At 46.1% G+C, this 22,745-nt stretch overlaps 1 protein-coding gene across 2 annotated transcripts in view; it reads right to left on the minus strand.

The window, feature by feature from the left end:
• Positions 1 to 20,974, minus strand: part of PPP2R2B (protein phosphatase 2 regulatory subunit Bbeta) — a 264,323-nt gene extending 243,349 nt beyond the window's left edge. Inside the window, exons 1-2 of one of the 2 annotated variants that reach the window (XM_090064739.1) lie at positions 20,902 to 20,974; positions 20,672 to 20,749 (exon numbers count right to left, since the gene is read on the minus strand). In XM_090064739.1, coding sequence (XP_089920865.1) covers positions 20,672 to 20,749; positions 20,902 to 20,911 — 88 coding nt within the window. In that variant the 5' untranslated portion in view covers positions 20,912 to 20,974. Of the gene's footprint in view, positions 1 to 6,350; positions 6,456 to 20,671; positions 20,750 to 20,901 lie in introns of those variants that run through there. The other variant, XM_090064740.1, reaches the window with a different exon arrangement.
• Between the last annotated feature and the right edge of the window lie 1,771 nt (positions 20,975 to 22,745).

Raw genomic sequence — 22,745 nt, forward strand, 5'->3', positions numbered from 1 at the left:
TACAGCACTCCAGGAGAGTGGAGTCATTGCAATGGACTTAATTAAAGGAACACGCTCTTGGTGAAAAGTGAAGCTGATTTGTCTCCATCAAAGGCATGAGCAGCATGTATTTTGTCATTATTCATTTTGATTATCACTTTCTTTAAGGGACAACTTGATATTTGTCTCCTTGAACACCGTCTTAAATTAGATAAATAGGTATAGATGACTGGTAATGAGAAGGGTAATTTTTTTCTCATTTAGAAGCTTCAGATGACTGTGCTTTTATTCTAAAATGTCCTACGAGTTCTTGCCTGCATTGCTTGATATATTATGTTAAAATATTTCTCCTTCCTTTGCCTTTAACTGTGGTGCACACAAATTTATTTCTCTGGATTTCTGTTTTCCCATAATATTTTACTAAGATATAATGTGGGTTAATAGAAAACTTTCCCTGCTGTATAAAGCCACTGTAATATTGATTTCTGCACTGAAGGAGAATTCGTCCAAAATGCTATCGACTAAAGTTCTTGAATTTTCAGATTTAGTGTGGTGCCATTTGCTTCCAGTGGTTTCTTGGGTGAAAGAAAAATAATAGGAGGATCAAACAGACTTTTTGCCATGGCAGGGTGCATAGTTGAATCATCTATAGATCAACAGAGTCTGTCTTCACTGCAGAGCGACTTCAGGCTCCTACTCAGGTGTTGCTCCTAGCCTCCCTCCTGAGCCCTGACGCATACACAAAACTCTGAGCGAAAATTGGTGTTATTTTAAACCCCGGCTAGCTCAGCTGGAGGTAAAAACTACAGTTCCATGTCCATTTGGCAGGGTAACAATTTCACTTTGTATGTTAAATTACTGAACAGCCAATAGTGCTTCAGGGGCATAGGTTGTAGCCCTGGTGGTCTAAGGACCCAGGCAGACAAGGTTCTTTGGGTAAATCTGATATCTTTTAATAGACCAGGGGTTTTCTATACACTTTTTTTATAAAGTGTACCCCCAGCAGCTGGACACAGAGCATGGGCGGGGGGGAGGGGGTGGCACACGGCTGGACATGGAGTGGGAGGGAAGCTTGGATGCGGCGACCACCACTGCCACCCACCACCCCATGCTGCTGCCGCATGTGAGCTTCCCCACCCCCCATGTCCAGTTTGCTGGGCAGTGCCTGTGCGGTCCGCAGAGGGGCACCACTGCCCTTGCCCCTCCCCTGCCCTGGCCCTGCTCCTGGGAGGCAGTGCTGCAGGATGGTGAGTGGCAGTGCTCCATCCCCACCCACTTGCGCATACCCCCTAGGGCCTCCGGGGGTACATGTACCCCCCATTGACAACCCCTATATTAGACCTACTCAAATAGTTGGAAAAATTCTTCTGTGCAAGCTTTCGAGTATAAATACCCTTTGTCAGGCCAGTAGTCCTTCAGTGCCCTCCCACAATTCTCCACGCCAGACAGCTTAATCCTCCTTTCATTCACTGGGAAAGAATCAAAAGCAGCTCAGCTTACTGCTACACAAAGAATTATGGGAAAGGATCCCAAAAGTCCAGGCAAAACGCACGGAAGGCTACACCACCAACGAGGATGCAGTCAGAGACGACCCAAGCAGGGTGCGGGGCCTGGAGCAAATCAGCCTGTGCAAGGCCCTACCCCCGGATACGAGGAAGCTGGTGGTGGATTTGGCAGCGACTGGGGGAAGGTGCGGGTGCTGAGTAGCTGGATGTGAAGCTGGCAGTAGCGTGGAGTCGCCGCAGTCGGTCCACCTGGCTCCGCAGGGGCCCCCCAAAGTGTGGGGTCCAGGGCAGTTGCCTTGACTCACCCCCCACTAGGGACGGCCCTGGACACAGTAACAGGGTAGGGCCTTGAAATAGCCTACTTCGATATGAACAGATATAACACATGCTCAGATCAACGTGCAGTTCATCTGAGTTACCTCTGCAATACAGCCTTGCCCTCAGTGGTATGTTTTGGAAACTTAAGTGGTATGCAAGTGATGTGGGCAAGTTCTTAGTGTCCTCCTTCAGTTTCTACTGATAATTATTTTTAACCATCCTTTTTTTCCATCAGTTTTCATAATACACAATTAATCATCCCATATGCTGGTATGTCAGCACAGTAGAGCTACACACTACCCAACCCTGCAACTCTTCCTCCGCCAAACAAACGCACTGGCTTCAACAGGGCTGGCCATGTCCTGTGTCAACACCCACCCAGGTTTTGTACAAATGATCAGGGATTTTACATAAATCAGTGGCAGGCAGTCTCTGGAGCATCTATAATTTCACGGTCATGTACTGCCTTTGGGATAAATATAGATATTCTCAGTGCATCTCCAATTCTACAAGCGAACCAAAACATTTTCAAATGAAGTATTTCCTCTGTCATAGAAAAGCTCAGCAAATAAGGCAATGGGGGCCGACCTTTTTGTAAGGTGTGCCACAAGTTAGCTCTCCACCCTTGCCAAGTGCCACTCTGATCCCCTTCCCATGCCAATCTGCTGCTCTGGTCTCTTTTCCTTGCCCAATCTACTGCTCTGCTTATTGCTTCCTGCCTTGTGTGCCACAATGCTGCCTGTCTCCTCCCTGAGCTGGCACGTACCACAGACGCAGGCTCCCACACCACTTGTGGAATGCTTGCCACAGGTCAGCCCACCCCGATCTAAGGAAATCTGAAATGGATCCATGTATAAACAAAGCAAAAAAAAAAATACTGATCACAAAAATATGACTGACTCCCCCCTCCAAGTATCCTCAGCTACCCAAACTTAGCTACACACATTCTGCCCCCATCCCACCTCCCTTCCCCGAGTCTTCTCTATCCATATGGAAAGGTTCAGATCTTACACAACTAAAATAGGCTGATCTGATTTCTAAAATAAACTAGGTATACCAAGTTGGGACTGAACCTCCTCCTCTTAGATGCCAATCTGAAGATTTTTTTTACAGCATCAATCACACGTCCTCATCTGAAACTCATGCTGGGCCAGGCTCAGTTCCCTGTTACCTGGCCTTTCCTGGAAAACAGTCCCGCTGCGTCCACAAATGCACGCTCCCCAATTCCTCACTGCTGTTTGCAGTATTAGGCCCCTGCACTAGAGAAGCCAAGAGTAGAATTTGGCTTTTCTAACTTCCTCGTGCTTCCCAACAACCTCATTCAGTGACAACTATCCTTCCCTTTTTTGTTTTTACCGAGTATGTAGTACTTTTCAGATGCATGAAAAGATGTTTTGATTCCAAGGCCAGACTCAATACCTGTGCCTGCTGAATCCTGCCGAGCTGGTAGGAATTTGTGTTGATGACTCTCAAAACTGCCTGACAGGTCACACACACAGACACAGATGCACACAATGTGTACCCGCATACAGGCATATCACTGAAGATTCACACACAGAGTGTGCACCCCCCACAGGCACATGACACACACAGTACACACACACACATACTGTATGCACCCCCACGCAGGCATATTGCACGCACAGTGTATACACACACACTGCACCCCCGGACAGGCACACTGTGTGCTCCCCTGCACAGGATATTGCACACAGTGTATATACACACAGTGTGCACCCCCACACAGGCACATCATGCATAGTGTACACACACGTACACACACACGCACACACACACAGAGTGTACACCCCTGCACAGGGTATCGCACACAGTGTACACACACACACACACACACACACACACACAGTATGCACACCCCACACAGGCACATTACACATAGTGTACACACACGCGTACACACACACATACACACACACAGAGTGTACACCCCTGCACAGGATATCGCACACAGTGTATACACACACAGTGTGCATGCCTACACAGGCACATCACACACACACACACGCGCGGTGTGCACCCCTGCACAGGATATCGCACACAGTGTATACACACACAGTGTGCACCCCCACACAGGCACATCACGCATAGTGTACACACATGTACACACACACACAGAGTGTACACCCCTGCACAGGGTATCGCACACAGTGTACACACACACACACAGTATGCACCCCCACACAGGCACAGCATGCATAGTGTACCCACACACGCGCACACACACACACACGCACACACACACGGTGTTCACCCCCGCACAGGATATCGCACGCAGTGTATACACACACAGTGTGCACGCCTGCACAGGCACATCACATACACGCATGCGTGCGGTGTGCACCCCTGCACAGGGTATCGCACACAGTGTACACACACACACACACACACAGTATGCACCCCCACACAGGCACAGCATGCATAGTGTACCCACACACGTACACACACGCGCCGTGTGCACCCCTGCACAGGATATTGCACATAGTGCATACACACACAGTGTGCACGCCTGCACAGGCACATCACACACACACACACACAGTGTTGCACCCCTGCACAGACACATCACACACACACGCGCGGTGTGCACCCCTGCACAGGATATCGCACACAGTGTATACACACACAGTGTGCACCCCCACACAGGCACATCACGCATAGTGTACACACATGTACACACACACACACAGAGTGTACACCCCTGCACAGGGTATCGCACACAGTGTACACACACACACACAGTATGCACCCCCACACAGGCACAGCATGCATAGTGTACCCACACACGCGCGCACACACACACACACACGCACACACACACGGTGTTCACCCCCGCACAGGATATCGCACGCAGTGTATACACACACAGTGTGCACGCCTGCACAGGCACATCACATACACGCACGCGCGCGGTGTGCACCCCTGCACAGGGTATCGCACACAGTGTACACACACACACACACACACAGTATGCACCCCCACACAGGCACAGCATGCATAGTGTACCCACACACGCGCACACACACACACACACACACGGTGTTCACCCCCGCACAGGATATCGCACGCAGTGTATACACACACAGTGTGCACGCCTGCACAGGCACATCACATACACGCACGCGCGCGGTGTGCACCCCTGCACAGGGTATCGCACACAGTGTACACACACACACACACACACAGTATGCACCCCCACACAGGCACAGCATGCATAGTGTACCCACACACGTACACACACGCGCCGTGTGCACCCCTGCACAGGATATTGCACATAGTGCATACACACACAGTGTGCACGCCTGCACAGGCACATCACACACACACACACACAGTGTTGCACCCCTGCACAGACACATCACACACACACGCGCGGTGTGCACCCCTGCACAGGATATCGCACACAGTGTATACACACACAGTGTGCACCCCCACACAGGCACATCACGCATAGTGTACACACATGTACACACACACACACAGAGTGTACACCCCTGCACAGGGTATCGCACACAGTGTACACACACACACACAGTATGCACCCCCACACAGGCACAGCATGCATAGTGTACCCACACACGCGCGCACACACACACACACACGCACACACACACGGTGTTCACCCCCGCACAGGATATCGCACGCAGTGTATACACACACAGTGTGCACGCCTGCACAGGCACATCACATACACGCACGCGCGCGGTGTGCACCCCTGCACAGGGTATCGCACACAGTGTACACACACACACACACACAGTATGCACCCCCACACAGGCACAGCATGCATAGTGTACCCACACACGCGCACACACACACACACGGTGTTCACCCCCGCACAGGATATCGCACGCAGTGTATACACACACAGTGTGCACGCCTGCACAGGCACATCACATACACGCACGCGCGCGGTGTGCACCCCTGCACAGGGTATCGCACACAGTGTACACACACACACACACACAGTATGCACCCCCACACAGGCACAGCATGCATAGTGTACCCACACACGTACACACACGCGCGGTGTGCACCCCCGCACAGGATATCGCACACAGTGCATACACACACAGTGTGCACGCCTGCACAGGCACATCACACACACACACACACAGTGTTGCACCCCTGCACAGACACATCACACACACGCGCGCGGTGTGCACCCCCGCACAGGATACCGCACACAGCGTACACCCCCGCCTGCTCAGGAGCAGGCCAGAGGACTCGGTGCCGAGGGGAAGTTGGCGGCACCGCCCGGCCCGGCCCGCACACGACGCTGGGAAGCCGCGGACGCTGCAGCGCCTTTCCGCGGAGCCCCGCGCCCAGCCCCCGCCGCCGGGCACCGGCCCCCGCGCCGCCGCCCGAGCCCCGGGGACCACCGCGCTCCTGCTCGCCAAACTTCCCAGGAAAACAAGCGGCGATTGCAGGAGCGGGCTCCTCGCGCCGCTCCCGCCGCTCCCGCGGCCGCCCTGCCCGCAGGGCCGCGTCAGGCTCCCGCCCGCTCGGCCCCGCCCGGCTGCTCGGTACCTTCCGTGTGGCAGCTGGAGGAGAGGATGGTGTTCGGAGGTCTGAAGATGTAAGGCAGGTAACGAGAAAAGCATTTCATCTTCCAAAAAAACCCAAAACAACAACCCCCGAACAGAACTACATAGGAAATGAAATTAACCCCCCCCCCCAAAAAAAATCAAAATAAAAAATCAAAAAAAGCAACCAAGAAGTCCCCTCAATCCATGAGGCTCCTGCCGGGGTTCAGGGGAGACTACATGACAGGTGCCTCGGCGGAGCCCTCCCGGGGCTGGCTCGCGGGGAAAGCCGAGGGATCCCTGGCGCCGGACCCCATCTTGCCATCAGCGCCGGGCAGGCCCGCCTCGCATGTCTGCGTGCCGGCGGCTCCGGCGCCCAAGCCCCCGAGCCGGCTGGATGGGCTCCGCATCGGCTGGAGCTCAGCAGAGCAGGATTTGCTGACTCAGGCGGTCCTGCCTGTCGACACGCACCCGAGCCCGCCGCCGCCGCCGCCGCCGCCGCCGCCGCCGCCCCGCAGCACGAGCCGGCAGCCCGGGCGCGGCGCCCGCTCGCTGCCGGAGTGAGCAGGCTGCCCGCTGCGTGCAGCTGGGAGTCGCAGGCGGCGGCGAGCAGGAGGCGCTCGGCTTCGGGCCCCGGGGGTTTCAACCTGGAGCGGAGCCAGAGGGGGATTTCGGTTGTGAACGGAGCTGCGTGGCGTGTAGGACATCACCTGGTGCCTTTCATTCGGCACGGGCTGGAATCAGCGCGCCGGAGGGGGAAGGAGAGCTGGTGACCTGAGCACTGGCACGTTTTAAGCTCCCCTGGTGAGGAAAACAAACGGCAGTCTGCTTCGCCCGGGGATTTACGCTAGCAGCCTCAGAGAGGAAGAGCTGTCTGTCTCTCAGCACCTGATAAAGCATTTGCCTATATCAATTTAGGGCATGGGAGTAACCAGAAGATGTTAGAAAGCTATTAGAAACTGTCTGATGAAAATTGAACCATACGATGAAAACATTTTAGGATACTCTGAGCTCTCCTGACCCAGTGCTGCAATTCATACCTTTGACTGTAGGACTGCTTTGAGCTGGAATTATTTATACTATCTGGAAGAAAAGCTGGAACATGGCATTGTTGATATTATCTGGAAAAAGATGGCTTTAAGCTGTATCCTGAAAAAGGTAGGTAAGAAAAGAGAGTTGCAATGAAAACTGGAGAAACTTTGAACTTATTCAAAGGGCAAGTTAAGCTGAAAGAGACCCCAGTGAAGTGCTGTAATTCAAACCCTGGAAAGTTTCAATCTGAGCCTGGGGGCCAATAAAACTCAAATCAATGAATCCAGATCAATTATTATGCTTCCTCACAGTGTACTGCTCCTTAAGACTGAGATCTTCCCACAGGGTAGTACATGCCCAGTTCCCCATCCTCTCTGCGGTAGATTGCTTGCTTCCATGACAAAACAAGAAGAGTACAGAACAAGAGGAATATTTATGTTCATATTGCATTAACCTGATGACATCCTGGCACCCCACAGATTTTCTTGCCCGCGCAATCTGAATCTTCTCCTTGGAAGTAGGACTTGGCTTTTATTCGAAACAGCCCTACTTGTCAGACCAACCTGGTGGCCTTTTACGATCAGGTCACCAAATCATTAGACGCAGGGGTTGCTGTGGATGTAGTCTTTCTGGACTTCCGGAAGGCTTTCAACACTGTCTCTCACCCTGTCCTCATCAAAAAGCTGGGAGACTGTGGTGTCGATGCCCACACGGTCAAATGGGTCGCCAACTGGTTGGAGGGCCGCACCCAGAGGGTGGTAGTGGATGGGTTCTTCTCGACCTGGAAGGACGTGGGCAGTGGGGTTCCGCAGGGCTCGGTCCTCGGGCCCGCCCTGTTCAACATCTTCATCAGTGACTTGGATGAGGGGGTAGAAAGCACCCTGTTCAAGTTTGCTGATGACACTAAGATGTGGGGGGATGTGGGTGCACTAGAAGGGTGCAATAGGCTACAAGCTGACCTTGACAGGTTGCAACGGTGGGCGGATGAGAATAGGATGGGGTTTAACACTGATAAGTGCAAGGTGTTGCACATGGGGAGGAAGAACCGGCACCACACTTACAGGTTGGGGAACTCCCCTCTTGCCAGCACGGAGACGGAAAAGGATCTTGGAGTCGTCATTGACTCCACGATGAACATGGGCCGGCAGTGTGGGGAGGCAGTCAAGAAGGCCAACCGTACCCTGTCATGCATCCACAGATGCATCTCGAGCAGGTCCAGGGAGGTGATCCTCCCCCTCTATGCGGCACTGGTCAGGCCGCAGCTGGAGTACTGCGTCCAGTTCTGGGCGCCACACTTCAAGAGGGACGTGGACGATATGGAAAGAGTTCAGAGGAGGGCCACTCGTATGATCAGGGGTCAGCAGGGCAAGCCTTATGAGGAGAGGCTACGGGACCTGAACCTGTTTAGCCTCCACAAGAGAAGGTTAAGGGGGGACCTTGTGGCCTGCTACAAACTGGTCAGGGGGGATCAGCAGGTATTGGGGGAGTCCCTGTTCCCCCGTGCGCTGCCAGGAGTGACCAGGAATAACGGTCACAAGCTGGCGGAGGGTAGGTTTAGATTAGATATTAGGAGGTGCTACTTCACAGTCAGGGTGGCTAGGGCCTGGAACCGGCTTCCAGGGGAAGTGGTGCAGGCTCCTAGCCTAGGGATTTTTAAAAGGAAGTTAGATGAGCACCTTGCCGGGGTCATCTGACCCCGGTGCTCTTTCCTGCCAAGGCAGGGGGTCGGACTAGATGATCTTCCTAGGTCCCTTCCGACTCTAGCTACTATGAAACTATGAAACTATGAAACTTGTCTTGTTTGCAGCCTACCTCTTCTCTGATCATTTCAAGTCAGCACCTAATTCATTGTGCCCACTTACGTGGAAGGATCTCTACCTTTTTTAGCATCACCAGATTGAATCATGGTTACATTTATGACAAAAAGAGACATAACAGACAAGTGCTCAAGAGCCACAAAGTACTCCTGCAGATGCAGATTGATGCTTGTTTTCTTTTCATTTCAGTTAGGAAAATATTCTGCCAGAACTCTTAAAAGGTCCTGGACTGGGCTACAAGCAATTCAACTTATCACTGCTTGAAGACTTAAAGATGCTCCTTTATTGAGACAGAACTGTGCACTTGATCCAAGCGCATGGGCGTCACAAGCCACAGTTTGAGGTCCGTTGATCCACAGCAAACATACATCAAGTAGAAAAGATGTAAAATAAGAACATACTGCATTTATATGGTATGATTTATCCTAAGCCACTTTATTTGTGCATGTGTGAACTACAGAATAAGGTCAGTTCACAGAAGCATAGAAAATGAGGGTGGAAGGGACCTCAAGAGGTCATCTAGTCCAACCCCCTGCTCAAAACAGGGCCAGCCCCAACTACATCATCCCAGCCAAGCATGGGCGACTGGTACCTCCTGAGTCTGGGGCGGGGCATGAGATGACTGACAGATGGCGGGTCCTCCAGCGGCCAATTGCGTAGCAGGGTCCAGCAGCGGCCAATCACTGAGCCAGCAGTGACAACAGTAGTGCAGGGTGAAACTGGAAGAGCATGGCCTATCTCAGGTGGTGCACGTGCACCCGCGCGCACTCCCTACACGCCACCAATGCAGCCAAGGCTTTGTCTAGCCGGGTCTTAAAAACTTCCAAGGATGGGGATTCCACAACCTCGCTGGGTGGCCTGTTCCAGTGTTTTACTGCCCTTCTAGTGAGAAAATTTTTCTTAATATCTAACCTAAACTTCCTTTGATGCCACTGGAGACGATTACTCCTTGTTCTGTCATCTGCCACCCACCACTCTGGAAGTGCAGCGCACTTTGAGTGGACAAAAACAATAGTATACAACAGTTTGTTTCAGGAAGTGATGGATACCACATCCAATTAAAGCGAGAGTTAAAAGTTAGGTCTTGTGTGCAAAATTCAAGCCCGACAATGGTGGACAACTGCAGTCTTGTGAAAAGTTCCAGGCACTCGCTAAGGCCCAGATTCACTCCTGAGCTCAGCCTCCCTCGTGGAGTACAGCAGGGGGTTTCAACCTTTTTTTAGAAGTGTACTCCATCTGGTGGTGGCAGCCAGACACGGAGGGGGGGAGGGGGGCTCGCATGTGGCTGCCGCCACCCACCACCCTGTGCTGCTGCCACATGCCACTTTCCCGCAGCTGGTCACACATGTGGCTGCTGATGGGCCTTGTGCCTAGCCAATCATGTGCCACCTGTCAGCAGCCCATGTGTGACCGGCTGTGGGAAAACGGCGTGCCCTGGGGTGCGGGGCAGTGGGCTGCGGCGGCACAGGGTGGTGGTGGCAGCAGCAGCTGCATGCAAGGTCCCTTCCCCCCCCGGCATCGAGCTGGCCGCGTGGCACCTGTGAGGTCCGCAGAGGGGCACTGCTGCCCTTGCCCCTTCCCCGGCCCTGCTCCTGGGAGGTGGCAACGCGGGGCGGTAGGGTGGTGGGTGGTGGCACTCTGGGACCCACCCAGCCCCTAGGACCTTTCCAAGTACCCCTAGAGGTATGCATACCCTTGGCTGACATCCCCGGTTGACAACCCCTGGAATATAGGGAAGTGTAGAAGTAGTGGCAAAGTGCCAGCACCCAGTTCTGCTCCCTGATTTCTGTGCTAGCTTTATCCAAGTGCAGTTTAGAGCAGCCCAGACCAATCCCACCCCCTGTAAGCTACAGCTGGTAATGGTCTATCAGATGCTGTCTACCAGCTGAGAATAATTAGAGCATAATACCATTCTGGCTAGGACTCTTACTACTCTTGGCATAGCCTCTGGTGTGTGTCCGTGTGCATAGACACACAAATGATGTAGCACATGGTTCTACATCACACGTGGTCTGGCGGGCTTTGTGTTTTATGTCACACGGAAGATAGCACCTACAGCAACACAACAGCATCTAACACCAATGGGTACTAGCTCTGTGCTCACCTACCCCCTTATTTACTAACACTGCAGCCAGCATGCTAATGTGTTTATGAGATCAAGTTCACAATAGTAGATTGTGTGGCTGCATACTGCAAATGCAAAAGATATAGTATATCTTTAGCTAATACGCTGTAATATTATAGTAGCTCTTACACAATTGTAGAGGTTTGTGGTTGTTCAATATTCAAACATTTTTGTAAGAAATAAGAGAAATAGTAAACTTTGTGAATTTCCAGCGTCATTTCCTGGGGATTTTTTGCATGAGTTTAAATCGTCATGAAAAGTTTCAGACTGACAACAGGGAGCTTTCTCAGTCTATAGATGAGAAAACGGGCATGAGGTATTGTGACGAGCGGCATGCATGTTTCCTCACACTTGCTCACAGATGGACTTAGTTCTGATAGGAAGAAAGAAGGGAGAAGGGGGGAAGCGAGGGAACGACTTCTGTCAGAGGCCAAGGGCACTATTCACTTTCCTTGTCTATTAAGTACTTGACATTCTGGGAGATATGGACACCGAGGTTGCCAATTATGCCGATGGTTAGTATGACGTAGAATCTTTTCCACTGGCAACTGATAGACACTTCCAGTTCATATATGCATATGTATGTCAACAGGCACCTTCTTTCCTCATTACTCAATTTCCTGTCCAAGTCAATGGCAGTTTTTCCATTAATTTCAATATATGCTGGCTGTTTAGTGAATAAGTCTTTAAATAACCCAAAGATGAAAGATTTTTATAGTCCATCTTATAATCAATTACTAAATTAACTAAACCTGGTTTATTATCTTTGTCATCATCACTGACAATAATAAATTGTAAGAACAATGAATATTAACTAATATTTTAATTATTATAAATTAAAATTATGTAGTTAAGATTAAATGTTTCAAATTCAAAGCACAATGGGTTTTGTGTTAAAATTCCCTATACTAATAATCAACCAAAGTTTTAAGAGGGGCCCCAGTATTGCACCTGCAAAAAATACTAGCTTACCTAAATCCAGACCTATAAACTGGGCATCAAAACAGATTAAGACATAACCCTGTGCTGGGGTAGAAAGTAGGATGGGGGAGAAAGAATAAGGGATACATTAGCAGGATAACACGTTATTCAGTGAGAACAAGTGAATGGCATCACAGTTTAAAAATCATTTTGCACTAATTAACATTGCAGTAGATATTCTTTTAATTGACTGATTTCTTGTATGGGCCGGAGAAGTTGTAGAACTTAACAGGAACCTTGGAAGAGGATGTGTTGGCCTTGAAGACCAATTCAGGAAGGGGTTTCTTTGCAGGATGTAATTTGCAAGATGGTGCAAAAATATTTGAGAGAGATGCAGACAAACTGGCAGTCAGGACTGGTAGAGCAGGGGGAATGGCTCTACAACACCACTGGAGGCTGGGTGGGCTGAGGCAGAGAAGGGAAGCTCTGGAGGGCTTTGGAAGCAGGACAAAAAACCCAAGTCTGAACTGTCTGCGTGGTTTTTATTCCCCATTTTGATATTAATGGGTTAATTCTCATGAGTAAATGAGCCTGCCAAAAATAGCTTTTTTTATGTAAAACTGATAATTCAAGGCTCAATACCCTGTTTGTAGATGCCAGTGTATAGTTTGCCCATCACAAGCGGGGTAAACAGTTCTGCAGGGGCATCTAGTAGGTTCTCCTGGGAAAGTGTGATGCTGAGTCCTATTGCTTCTCATTCTCCGCCCAGCTAAACCATCTCTTGACTTTTCAAGAAATAATGAAGAATCAATGCTAAAATAAATGCCCCTGGCTAGAGCTATTAGGACCAATTCCCCAAGCTTCCTTAACTTATACATTTTTTGGGGGGGCGGGGGGGAGTGGGGAGGCTTGAATCTGATCAAACCTACACTGACTTACTTCTACTGAAGTCAGTGACGTTCCCTGTTGTAAATGTAAGATAAATCAGGTACGGGTTTACTCAACAGCAGTAAGAAATAGCACTTTTTTTCATGTCTTTCCTCATTCTATAAATGTTTGTATTGGCTTCTGTCAAGGGTATGGGTGCAATGGGGGCTGCTAGCTTCCAGAAAAAGATCCCATAGCATAGTTTCTCTGCTGCAGCAGGCTTCTGGCTACCAGTTGTATTCTATGCTTCATTTTCCTGTTTAACCCCTCCAGCCTCAAATTCTTGTAGCTTTCCCAGTATGACTGCACAAGTGGGGAATGAAGCCCCCTCCTCTGAAATTATGATACGTTCATAATAGGACTCCCAGGTAATAAAAAAGCTACAAGGTTGTATATATTTGCCAAATATGTTGCAGGCTTCTTACTGGTAGGCAGACAACGAAGTCAAATTTCTCTACATTCTGAGCTCTATTTTGTAGCTCAGCTGTACTATTATCTCCTCCCTATGTAGGCCAAACTCCCACTGATATGCACCAGATACTTAGGCAGGACAGACTATTAAAAAGTTTTCAGTTTTTCTAGGGAAATATTACTCCCATGTTCAGCCAAGAAGAGAGGCCCCTGAGGTCATATATACAGATTGGACTCCCTATTTATACTCAAACGAAATATGATACAAGAATAAATATGTGGTAAGCAGATCATATCACACAAAGAATCAAGCTCCGTACTCTATTTAGCACAACGCTTCTGAAATATTTCATGTGAGTACAGGAAAGAATTATATAGAACGATGCTATTCATTCTCATATTCACTCCTCTTACACGTATACTCAGAAAATTACCTTCAGTTTTCTTGACAAATTAGAAGTTTAATATCAATACTTGGAAATTAGCTCTGCTTGAATCTTACTTGTTTAGCTCTGTCAGCTTTGAAATTACGCACTTGATCAATGGAGTGGGCTAAAGAAGTCCTGTCCATGGAATTTTTTATACTATCTGGAAAAAGATTGCTTTTAAACTGCATCCTGAAAAAGGTAGGTAAGAAAAGAGAATTGTAATGAAAGAAAAAATAAAACTGGCAAAACTTTGAACTTATTCAAGCTGCAAGTTGAAAGAGACCCCAATTAAGTCACAGCTCCTCAGTGCTTGAGCACTTACTACAATGATGAGTTTTGTTTTTTTTTAACTTCCTCCAGGTGTCAAATGTGAGAACTGCAGAAATGTGCAGATTTCTGCAGATTACTCCTCCTCAGCTGAGTGAAGAGCTCCCCCCACAACCAGCTTCAGGGTGACTTTTATAACAGATTCAACAGGGTCTAGAATCCAAAGTCTAGCTCAAGCAAGTGGGCCAACCTCTGGGCAAATGTCCCAAACTTTCCTTTCATGTTTCCTACTTCACTAGTGTTGCAGATCAGTGAAACGTTTGCTCTCCGGAGCAGGTGATTGGATGAAGTAACCCGTGGGACTGCTGATAGGTACGACTAGTATGGAAAGAGGGAGAAGAACCATCTTTCCAATCCAGTAGATCTATTCGAACTCCACACCTCACCGAAACCATCAAGACTCTGTCTCTCTACACTAGTGCTTTCTACACCCAACTGTACACCACCTGCCCTTCTCCCTTTGTGCAGGAGGCACGCAAATGTTCTACTATTGAGATTTCCATCACACTTATACAAGAAAGAGCCACGTTTGCCCGCAAATCAATTACCCTCCCCTTTTTTTTCATAACACCCTTATTCTTGTAGACAGGCAGATATAACATTACTGTTTATTCTGAGGTAGATGGGGCATGATGTGGTTTGACTAAGGTTACCAGGAAATAAGGGTCTTAGCCAGGAACAGAACATATCCAAGATTTCCATCTGTACTGAAATTCAAGAAGAAAAGAAAAACCCTCTTCCTTTCCTTCCATCAGATTTACAGGTTGTGTCTCCACTAAAGCAAAACTTCTTTTCACTTAAAATATAACATGAATCTGATTTTTTCCCTCAAGAAACAGGTTAATTCCATTTTGGACCTCACCTACAAAAAATGTAAATACACTTACCGAGTTTGTATCTTCTCAAATAGTTACACTTAACAGTTAGGTTCCATTAGCAGACAATGCTTTGAATACAAAAATCAGGATAGGCATTGAGCAAGCAACACAAAGAGCAAACCAATTCATAAGACAACAGGGAAGTCTCTGAGTTAAGTTAATGAGTTTACAGGCAGATACTCAACATTTTAAGTGTCTGCTTCAGAGCAGTTGGTTATACATTTGGATGACCTAGCAAGCCCACATTTGTGGAAGAAGATGCAATGAAATCCCAGACTAAACGGGAATAGCTTTCAGTCACGGCAGTTTGCTTGAATCTGATAGCATCCCAGTTGTAAAAAAATCCTAGTAGATACTAGAAAGATAAGTTGAATGTATTGATATGTAATGATTTATTTTGTACTTTAGTTTTATGATGGACAACTCACTGTCATATGTATACTTTGCTCATGAATAATTAAATGTGAGGCAGGGTTTAAGTGCCGAATGCGTATTGCTTAGTATTCTGTCACTCACAGATCACAGAAGTTGTATTGCAGAACCAAATCCCTTTGTGCTGCAGGTACAGCATGGCCACGTCCACACTTGGAGGCACATGCAGTTTGTGGCACCACAAACCTCTCTGTGGTGCCACAGACTGCATGCATTGCAAAGTAAACTGTGTGCAGTGCTACTAATTTGCACCATGGGGGCAAAATTTGCTACCAGGATTTCCCGGTAGCAAAAATAACCTCCAGAAAAAAAAAGTATTGCAAAGCACGTGAAAGTAGCATGCCCTGAGACAAGCACAGAGACAGGGTAGCAGGCAGCTCCCACAGACTGGCTGGCTGGGGCACAGGGTGCTCCTGCAGCTGGGAGCCTGGCCAGCAGTCAGAGTGTGGCTCCAGTTTCGAGCAGCACACACTAGCACCACATGTGCTGCCCTGCTTTTTTAAGGCATGGGTTTTTTTGACTCTGAGATCTGCCAGGGTCAAAAAACCCAATGTGGTGCAAGGTAGCAGCAGGGGAACACCTTGATGTGCACTGTGTGGTGCCGCAGATGGGTCTGTGGCGCCACATGCCACACATCTGCTGTCATCTGGATGTGGCCAGCGACTCTAGCTGAGGATACCAAAAGCTCAGTAAAACTAGGAAAAATCCTACCTCTTTAGCTTGCATGTTTCTGGATTCTACACTGATTTGTTATGGTAATTTCTATTAAGACCAACACTGATCTTTAAGATTTATACAGATTTGTTTCATATTTCAGGAATAAAATATGGTTGGACACAGTATGGCACATCAGTGGTAATTAGCTTCTGCATTTTATATTATAGAATATAAATATATAATATTATAAGTTTATTCATTATAAATTTATTATTATTAAATATATTTATTATAAATTTATTTATTTATATTATATATAAATTATATATTATTTATATATAATATAAAATATTTTATATTAGATCTGTCAATAATCATTTTGGGGCTATCCTGAATATAAAGTCTCAATTATTTGAAGGAGTATATAGTTAGAGATTAAAAAGATCATTGAGTCCATCCAAACACATATTGCATGCTAGATTACTTTCATTTTAGAGTAAGGAAAAGAATAAAGAAAAGACAAAAATAAAATGAGAGAGCGTGTGTAAATACAAGGCACATTAACACTAGTGTAATTGTGAGGGTGGGGATGAGAAGTAGAGACAGAGAGACAGAGACTCTCTCTGCAACATACTGAGACTGATCTGTAACTCAGATTGAAAGAGTACCCAGCTGCTCCGGCAAGGAAGACTCTTCTCTATTATGTTTTCAAGTTGCAGAACAGAGTGAAAAGAACAGCAATTTGTCCTTCTAACAACTCACAACACCATGTATTGTAATAGTAAATGACATTGTATGTCATGAGTTTAGGGAACTAAATATTACTCCTTTGATATTGCCAAGAGTTATGAGGGTGAGAGCGCAGAATATTCTCCAAAAATTGCTCTACTGCTTTATCAGCTTCAGCGGTATCTATTTATCTTACCTCTGACTTACCGGTATGTGGGGTATGTGGAATCAATGTAAGAATATATACACCAAAGAAACAGGACAAAGGACCATTGCGAATGTCAACCTCACATCCTTTTCAATGCTTCATACACATTATGGCTGACCTTTAATTAAAGTCCACTATATACTTATTAGGCCCAGTTTTTACTGGTCTACATGATCATCTTTTCACTGCAGGTTTCACTACATACATGCTTTAAACCAGGGACTCTCAATCATTTCCATACTGTCATTTCATGTTACAACACGAATAAAGGGAACCTCTCCCACCAGTCTGGACCTCTCTGGATCCCTACAAGTAGATCTAAAGTTTGAAAAAGCAAGATCTTAAAACATTAATTTGTGCTGCGATGGGGGGAGAACCAGTTCATTTATCGTAACCTGGCAACGGGATATGTATGACAGCTTAAAATGACTTTCCCATATCTTGATTCTGTGAGAAACTTTCAAACCATTTGTAAATGATTTTGCAACAGCATTTCAATAGGCAAATTCAGTGGCCTTAACAGCAGTAGATTTTATTTTTTTTACAGAGATTTAATGGCTTTTTTGTGTGTTGTGTACCACTCTGGTCACAAAAGGGTGCAGATTGCTGCCCCCTGTGTTCAAAAGGCTACACAAGATGAGAGGCATCCTTCTCAAGACAGATGCCATCGTACTATAGATAAGGACACTTTCTGTGGAGGAAAAAAAGTGGAACTGCTGTCAGTGGCACTCACAGCCCTGGAAGATGTTCATTTAAAGGTGCAGTGGGATCTGATCTGTGATTTTAACAACTGTAACTTTGATTGTGGGGTTGGGACTCAGACCGCAATCACACACTGTTATTGCTGGCGCATGATCTTAGACTCACCCTGCACCAGCAAGTAGCAAGCTGGGGCCTGGGGCTCCTGTGGCTGGGAGTGCCGCTTAGCTGAATTGAAGACACCGACCAAAAAGTTGTTATACATATTTTGTGTAGTAACTTTGTGGTTAATTCCCTATCACACCATGAAGGTGTGGCTGGGCTACTACTTAAGACATGATTAACTGGTTAATAATTAACTGGCTAATCACATCTCAAGTGTGGCATCTGCCAGGGGCCTCACTGTCTTGGGTCAAATTAGCCAGATCAGCTCCAAGTACTGTGGACTGAGCAAAGCTTAATCATACAAGTCTGTGCAGTATTACCACTGGCAAGTGTCCTGCCTCCCAGACTCATCAGTCTGGGGTTCCAGATACTCCCAAATCCATGGCAGGTATCCAGTGTACAAGCCCCAAGTCTTGGAGTTCAGATGCCCCCTAGTCTTGCTTGCCCCCAGCCAAAAGGCCATTGGAGCAAGCTAGAGGGAGAGCCCAAGAGCAATCCCTTATCGCCATAAATCATGTAGCCGATATCCTCCCATTGGAACGCTATAGTAGACTCCTGCAGGGATGCCTGCCCGCTGCACAATGGCCAGGTATCTACCCTTAACTATACCAAGCCGTTCAAGGCAGGGAAGAAGGGGATCTCCCCTGCCAGTACAGGCAGTCCTTGTCTTACAGCGTTTCGAGTTACAACATTTCGCACTTACAACATTTATAAATCGACACCCTGTTTCAACTTCTGACTTCAGTTGCAACTTTACAGCGCTTGATCTGATGTGATGCTATGCCAGCGAACAAGTTTGCTGTGTCACCCATCTCCCTGGAGAACATCTGTCCAAACTTCCTTGGACACTTTCTTTAAGAAAGCAGACAAGACTCCAGAAAAACCTGCAGCCAAGGCTCCTGAGAAGACTCCAGCCAAGAACCGGTCAAAAAGTCCAACCAAGAGCCCTTCAAAAAGTCCAGCAAGGTCACCTCAAATAAATCCTTCCAAATCAATATGATTGCTATTTACAATATGAATACATTGATATAGCTATATAACTCATCTATAATTGATCGAGTACAAAATTCTGGGGTATTTTTGGTGAAAATAGGGTGTCGGGCCTTGATTCAGGAACCAGCCCCTATTTATAACATTGTTTCTTATGAGAAATTGGTTCCAAGTTACGTTTCGACTTAAGACACTATTTTCAGGAACCAGTTGCGTAGTAAGCCTGAGGACTGCCTGTACATAAAACCACCTGGACTGAAACCATCATGGTATCTCCCCTCAGAGGCATACTTCTGCCAGCACAACTAAATCCTGGTATATAATATTTACATTGGTTGTTCTTGTCTGTCTCCAGACTGTGGTATGTCAGCTATGGTGCGTTTGTGGTGAGACCTGAAGGTTAATGTTAAGCTTATAGTCCTTGATCATTTAAACAAAACATGAAGAAAAACAGGTCTGAAACCATGCGAGATGAGTGAAGTAAGTCAGACCAGTCAACCCTCAATATCTTTTCAGAAAAGCCCTCTGCCAGTTAGGTGGTGGAGCACCTGGTGGTTGGCTGCCCCTTGCCTTCAAAAAGTACATCAGAATTTCTGGGCAAACAATTCACAACTTGCATTAAAGCATCAAGTAAAAAAATGAGAAGGTGGGGATTGCAGACTTGGCTGCAACAGGGGAGTGGGATGGGATAAGGGATCATAGATACTCATGAGGGACACAAGTGAAGGGTGAAGGCAAGAGAGGAGAATGATAGATAAGCAGTGGCAATAAAAACAAAATGGAAGATGAACAGGGCAAGTGGAAGTCAGAGGTGAACAGAGAGAAAAAGAAGAATGGATCAACAGGGAGAGAAGACAAGGAAATAATGGAATAAATGGAGGAGGAGAGCAAGACAGAACTAACACATGCAAATTAAAGGGCAGGAAAACTGGATTTATTTCTTTCCAAGTTTCATTCAGTTTTGGCCCAGTATAATTTATATGTATTTAATAGGTGGCCACTTATCAATTAAAACATTGGGGCTACTTGTAAAAGAGATTTAAAAAAATGCTTAAGTGATTTAGAAGTGCAAATCCCACTGAAAACTACTGAGTATGAAAGTCAATGTCTGTTCTCCTGAATCACCCCTGTATCTTTGACTAATGCATATCTGTAAAAGCCTATGTGTTAAAATGTGCATTAGCTTTAGATATGGGAGTAAAAAGTAAGTTCTGATGTCAATTAGAAAAACAAACAAACCCTGCGTCCAATAATTTTGTCTGGCTCATAATTTCTTGAGACATTATTGAAATAAAAACAAAGAAGTCCTGGCAATGCATTTTACAGAGTACTTGATATTTTAAGCCATCATTATATCATACAAATGTTTTGGATAACTAGTTAATCTTAGCTACTTATCTATTAAAATAAATAAATACTTGAGAAAACCAGAAAAGGAAGGAGGCACAGCTCAACTCCTTGCTTTCAATTTGACTTGACAATATATGAATGAGGGAAAAACGCTGACTGATTAGACAAGCAGTACATAAAAAAAACAAGTTATCTTTGATCAAAGCAACAAAAGGCAAAACAAACCTACCTTCTGTGACCCCTATGTCAATAGTTCCTTTTACTTGACTAAAACACCACAACACATCCTGCATGAGGTTTCCAAATCCTGCCAGTGAAACACATACAGAAAGAAGATAAGATGTACCCACACAAGTGTATATATATAGTTAGACAGATGATCTTTCTTTAAAACCCATGCGTGCACACATATTCACCCGACTATCTGCAACCATTTAATGAAGACAAATACATGCTTACCTGGTATCATTCTTCCATGCAAAGAGATAACCTAGCTCTGCAAAACTGAAAACAATTCACAGCCTGAGCTGTGAATTGCTTCTCTGTCTGTTCTCTCTGTACCATCTCAGGGCTATTTTGAAAACGGTGCAATTGGAGTCAGTCCCCTCTACATCACTGGCAGCATCATAGAGGAGTCAGGAGGCCCTGCAGTCACGGTCTTTGTCACAGCCTCTCTTCATCAGAATACTAATGCCCCAAATCATTTCCATCTTTGTGAAAGAGAGAGTGTAAAAGAAAGAGGGAGAGAACAACAAAAACAAAACAGCAATATTTCCCCCTAGTTTGTGGCCTACATAGTGGTGAATTGCTTTGCAATTTTCTCTACAGACTGAAATGGTGTCAGACTACTTGATCATTACAATATTTTAGTGTTTGCATGGAAGCTGAAGTACACTGTAGTTGTTTTAATAGGATACCGTAGGCATTTATATTATAAGCATTTCTACATAAACAATAGCACTGTGAATTGCTCCTGGCACTGCAATAATACTCCATAGTAAGATAGTGTGAGTGAAATTAGGATTTAATGTACTGCCGCTCCTCCTCTCCTTAAGGACATAGTAAAAATGTCCCTTTTAGAACGCACAATTTAAAACAGCGCACAAAGAACAACTTGCTTTCTTTGGTACTAATATGCATTTTATCCAAAGTTCTCAAAGCATTTTTTTAAACAGGAAATTCAAGATGCTTCACAACCTGCTTGAGAATGTTTACAAACATTAGTACTGTAAATCAATTTTACCTATGACTAAATTATGGTTCGGGCACCCTTTTGATCAGAGGAAATAAGAAAATATGCTAGAGGCAGAAACTAAGATTCCTGATTGCCAAGGTTCCTGTTCTAAGCATGAGATTTGCACTTCCTTCCTCTTTTCTAGTAGGAAGCACTTGGTTGAAATATGCATATATTATGAGATATATTTAGCTATTGGGTTAAATCTACATGAAAAAAAACAGCTGTCTGTAAGATTTCCACTGATCTGAGCCAAACCTAGAACATAACCACTTCTTGCTTTGAGCCCTAAACAAAGAGAAATCAAATCACAGAGCTGTCTAGAACTTGTGCATCAGCTCTATCTACATAGAAATTCAAAGTGGTTCCAGTCTAATCTTCCAGTTTTGTTTCCTTCATCCATTTTGCTGTATATCTGCCTGCCTTTCTCACTGTTTGTGTTTGTTTATTCTGCATAGAACATTCTCATTAATGCAACACTGAGACTGAAAACCTTAAATAGGTTTATGGTCATATGATAATCAATTAGTGAAGTTATGTAAATGATGCTATCTACAGTATATAAGGAGACAGCTAGAGAGAGAAATCCAGCAGTGACTCTGCCTAAGCAAATCATCTGCACCTAGGTGATTTAGACCCTTCCCCGATATAAACCACTGTCACCCTTGGCAGCCAAAGGATACTGGCCACTCTTTAAGCTTTTTAATATGTTTAATTTTGTCTGTTTTCAAGTGTTGATAATTTATGTAATCAGGGGTCACAGTAGAGATGATATCTTTTATTAGACCAACAAGATTTTTGCAAAAAAAATTTCTTGCTGGTCTAATGAAAGATATCATCTCTACTATGAGTCCTCCTTGCCTTTTCATCTAGAGCAATATGGCTACAGCCTGGATACCTGATAATTTATGTAAGCTTTAACTGAGGTACTGTTGATGTTATTGTGTGGTAGCTTGTCTAATTTAGATTATAGATAAGAATGAATATATTTAAAAAGTAGAAAATTCCTGTAGTCAGTAAGTTTTAATAGGGTGCATAAGTCTTGAAAACTGACTTGATGCTGAGTCTT

This window comes from Crocodylus siamensis, chromosome 10 (assembly GCF_052110815.1).
Source record: "Crocodylus siamensis isolate JL-2025a chromosome 10, ASM5211081v1, whole genome shotgun sequence".
Lineage (NCBI taxonomy): Eukaryota > Metazoa > Chordata > Crocodylia > Crocodylidae > Crocodylus > Crocodylus siamensis.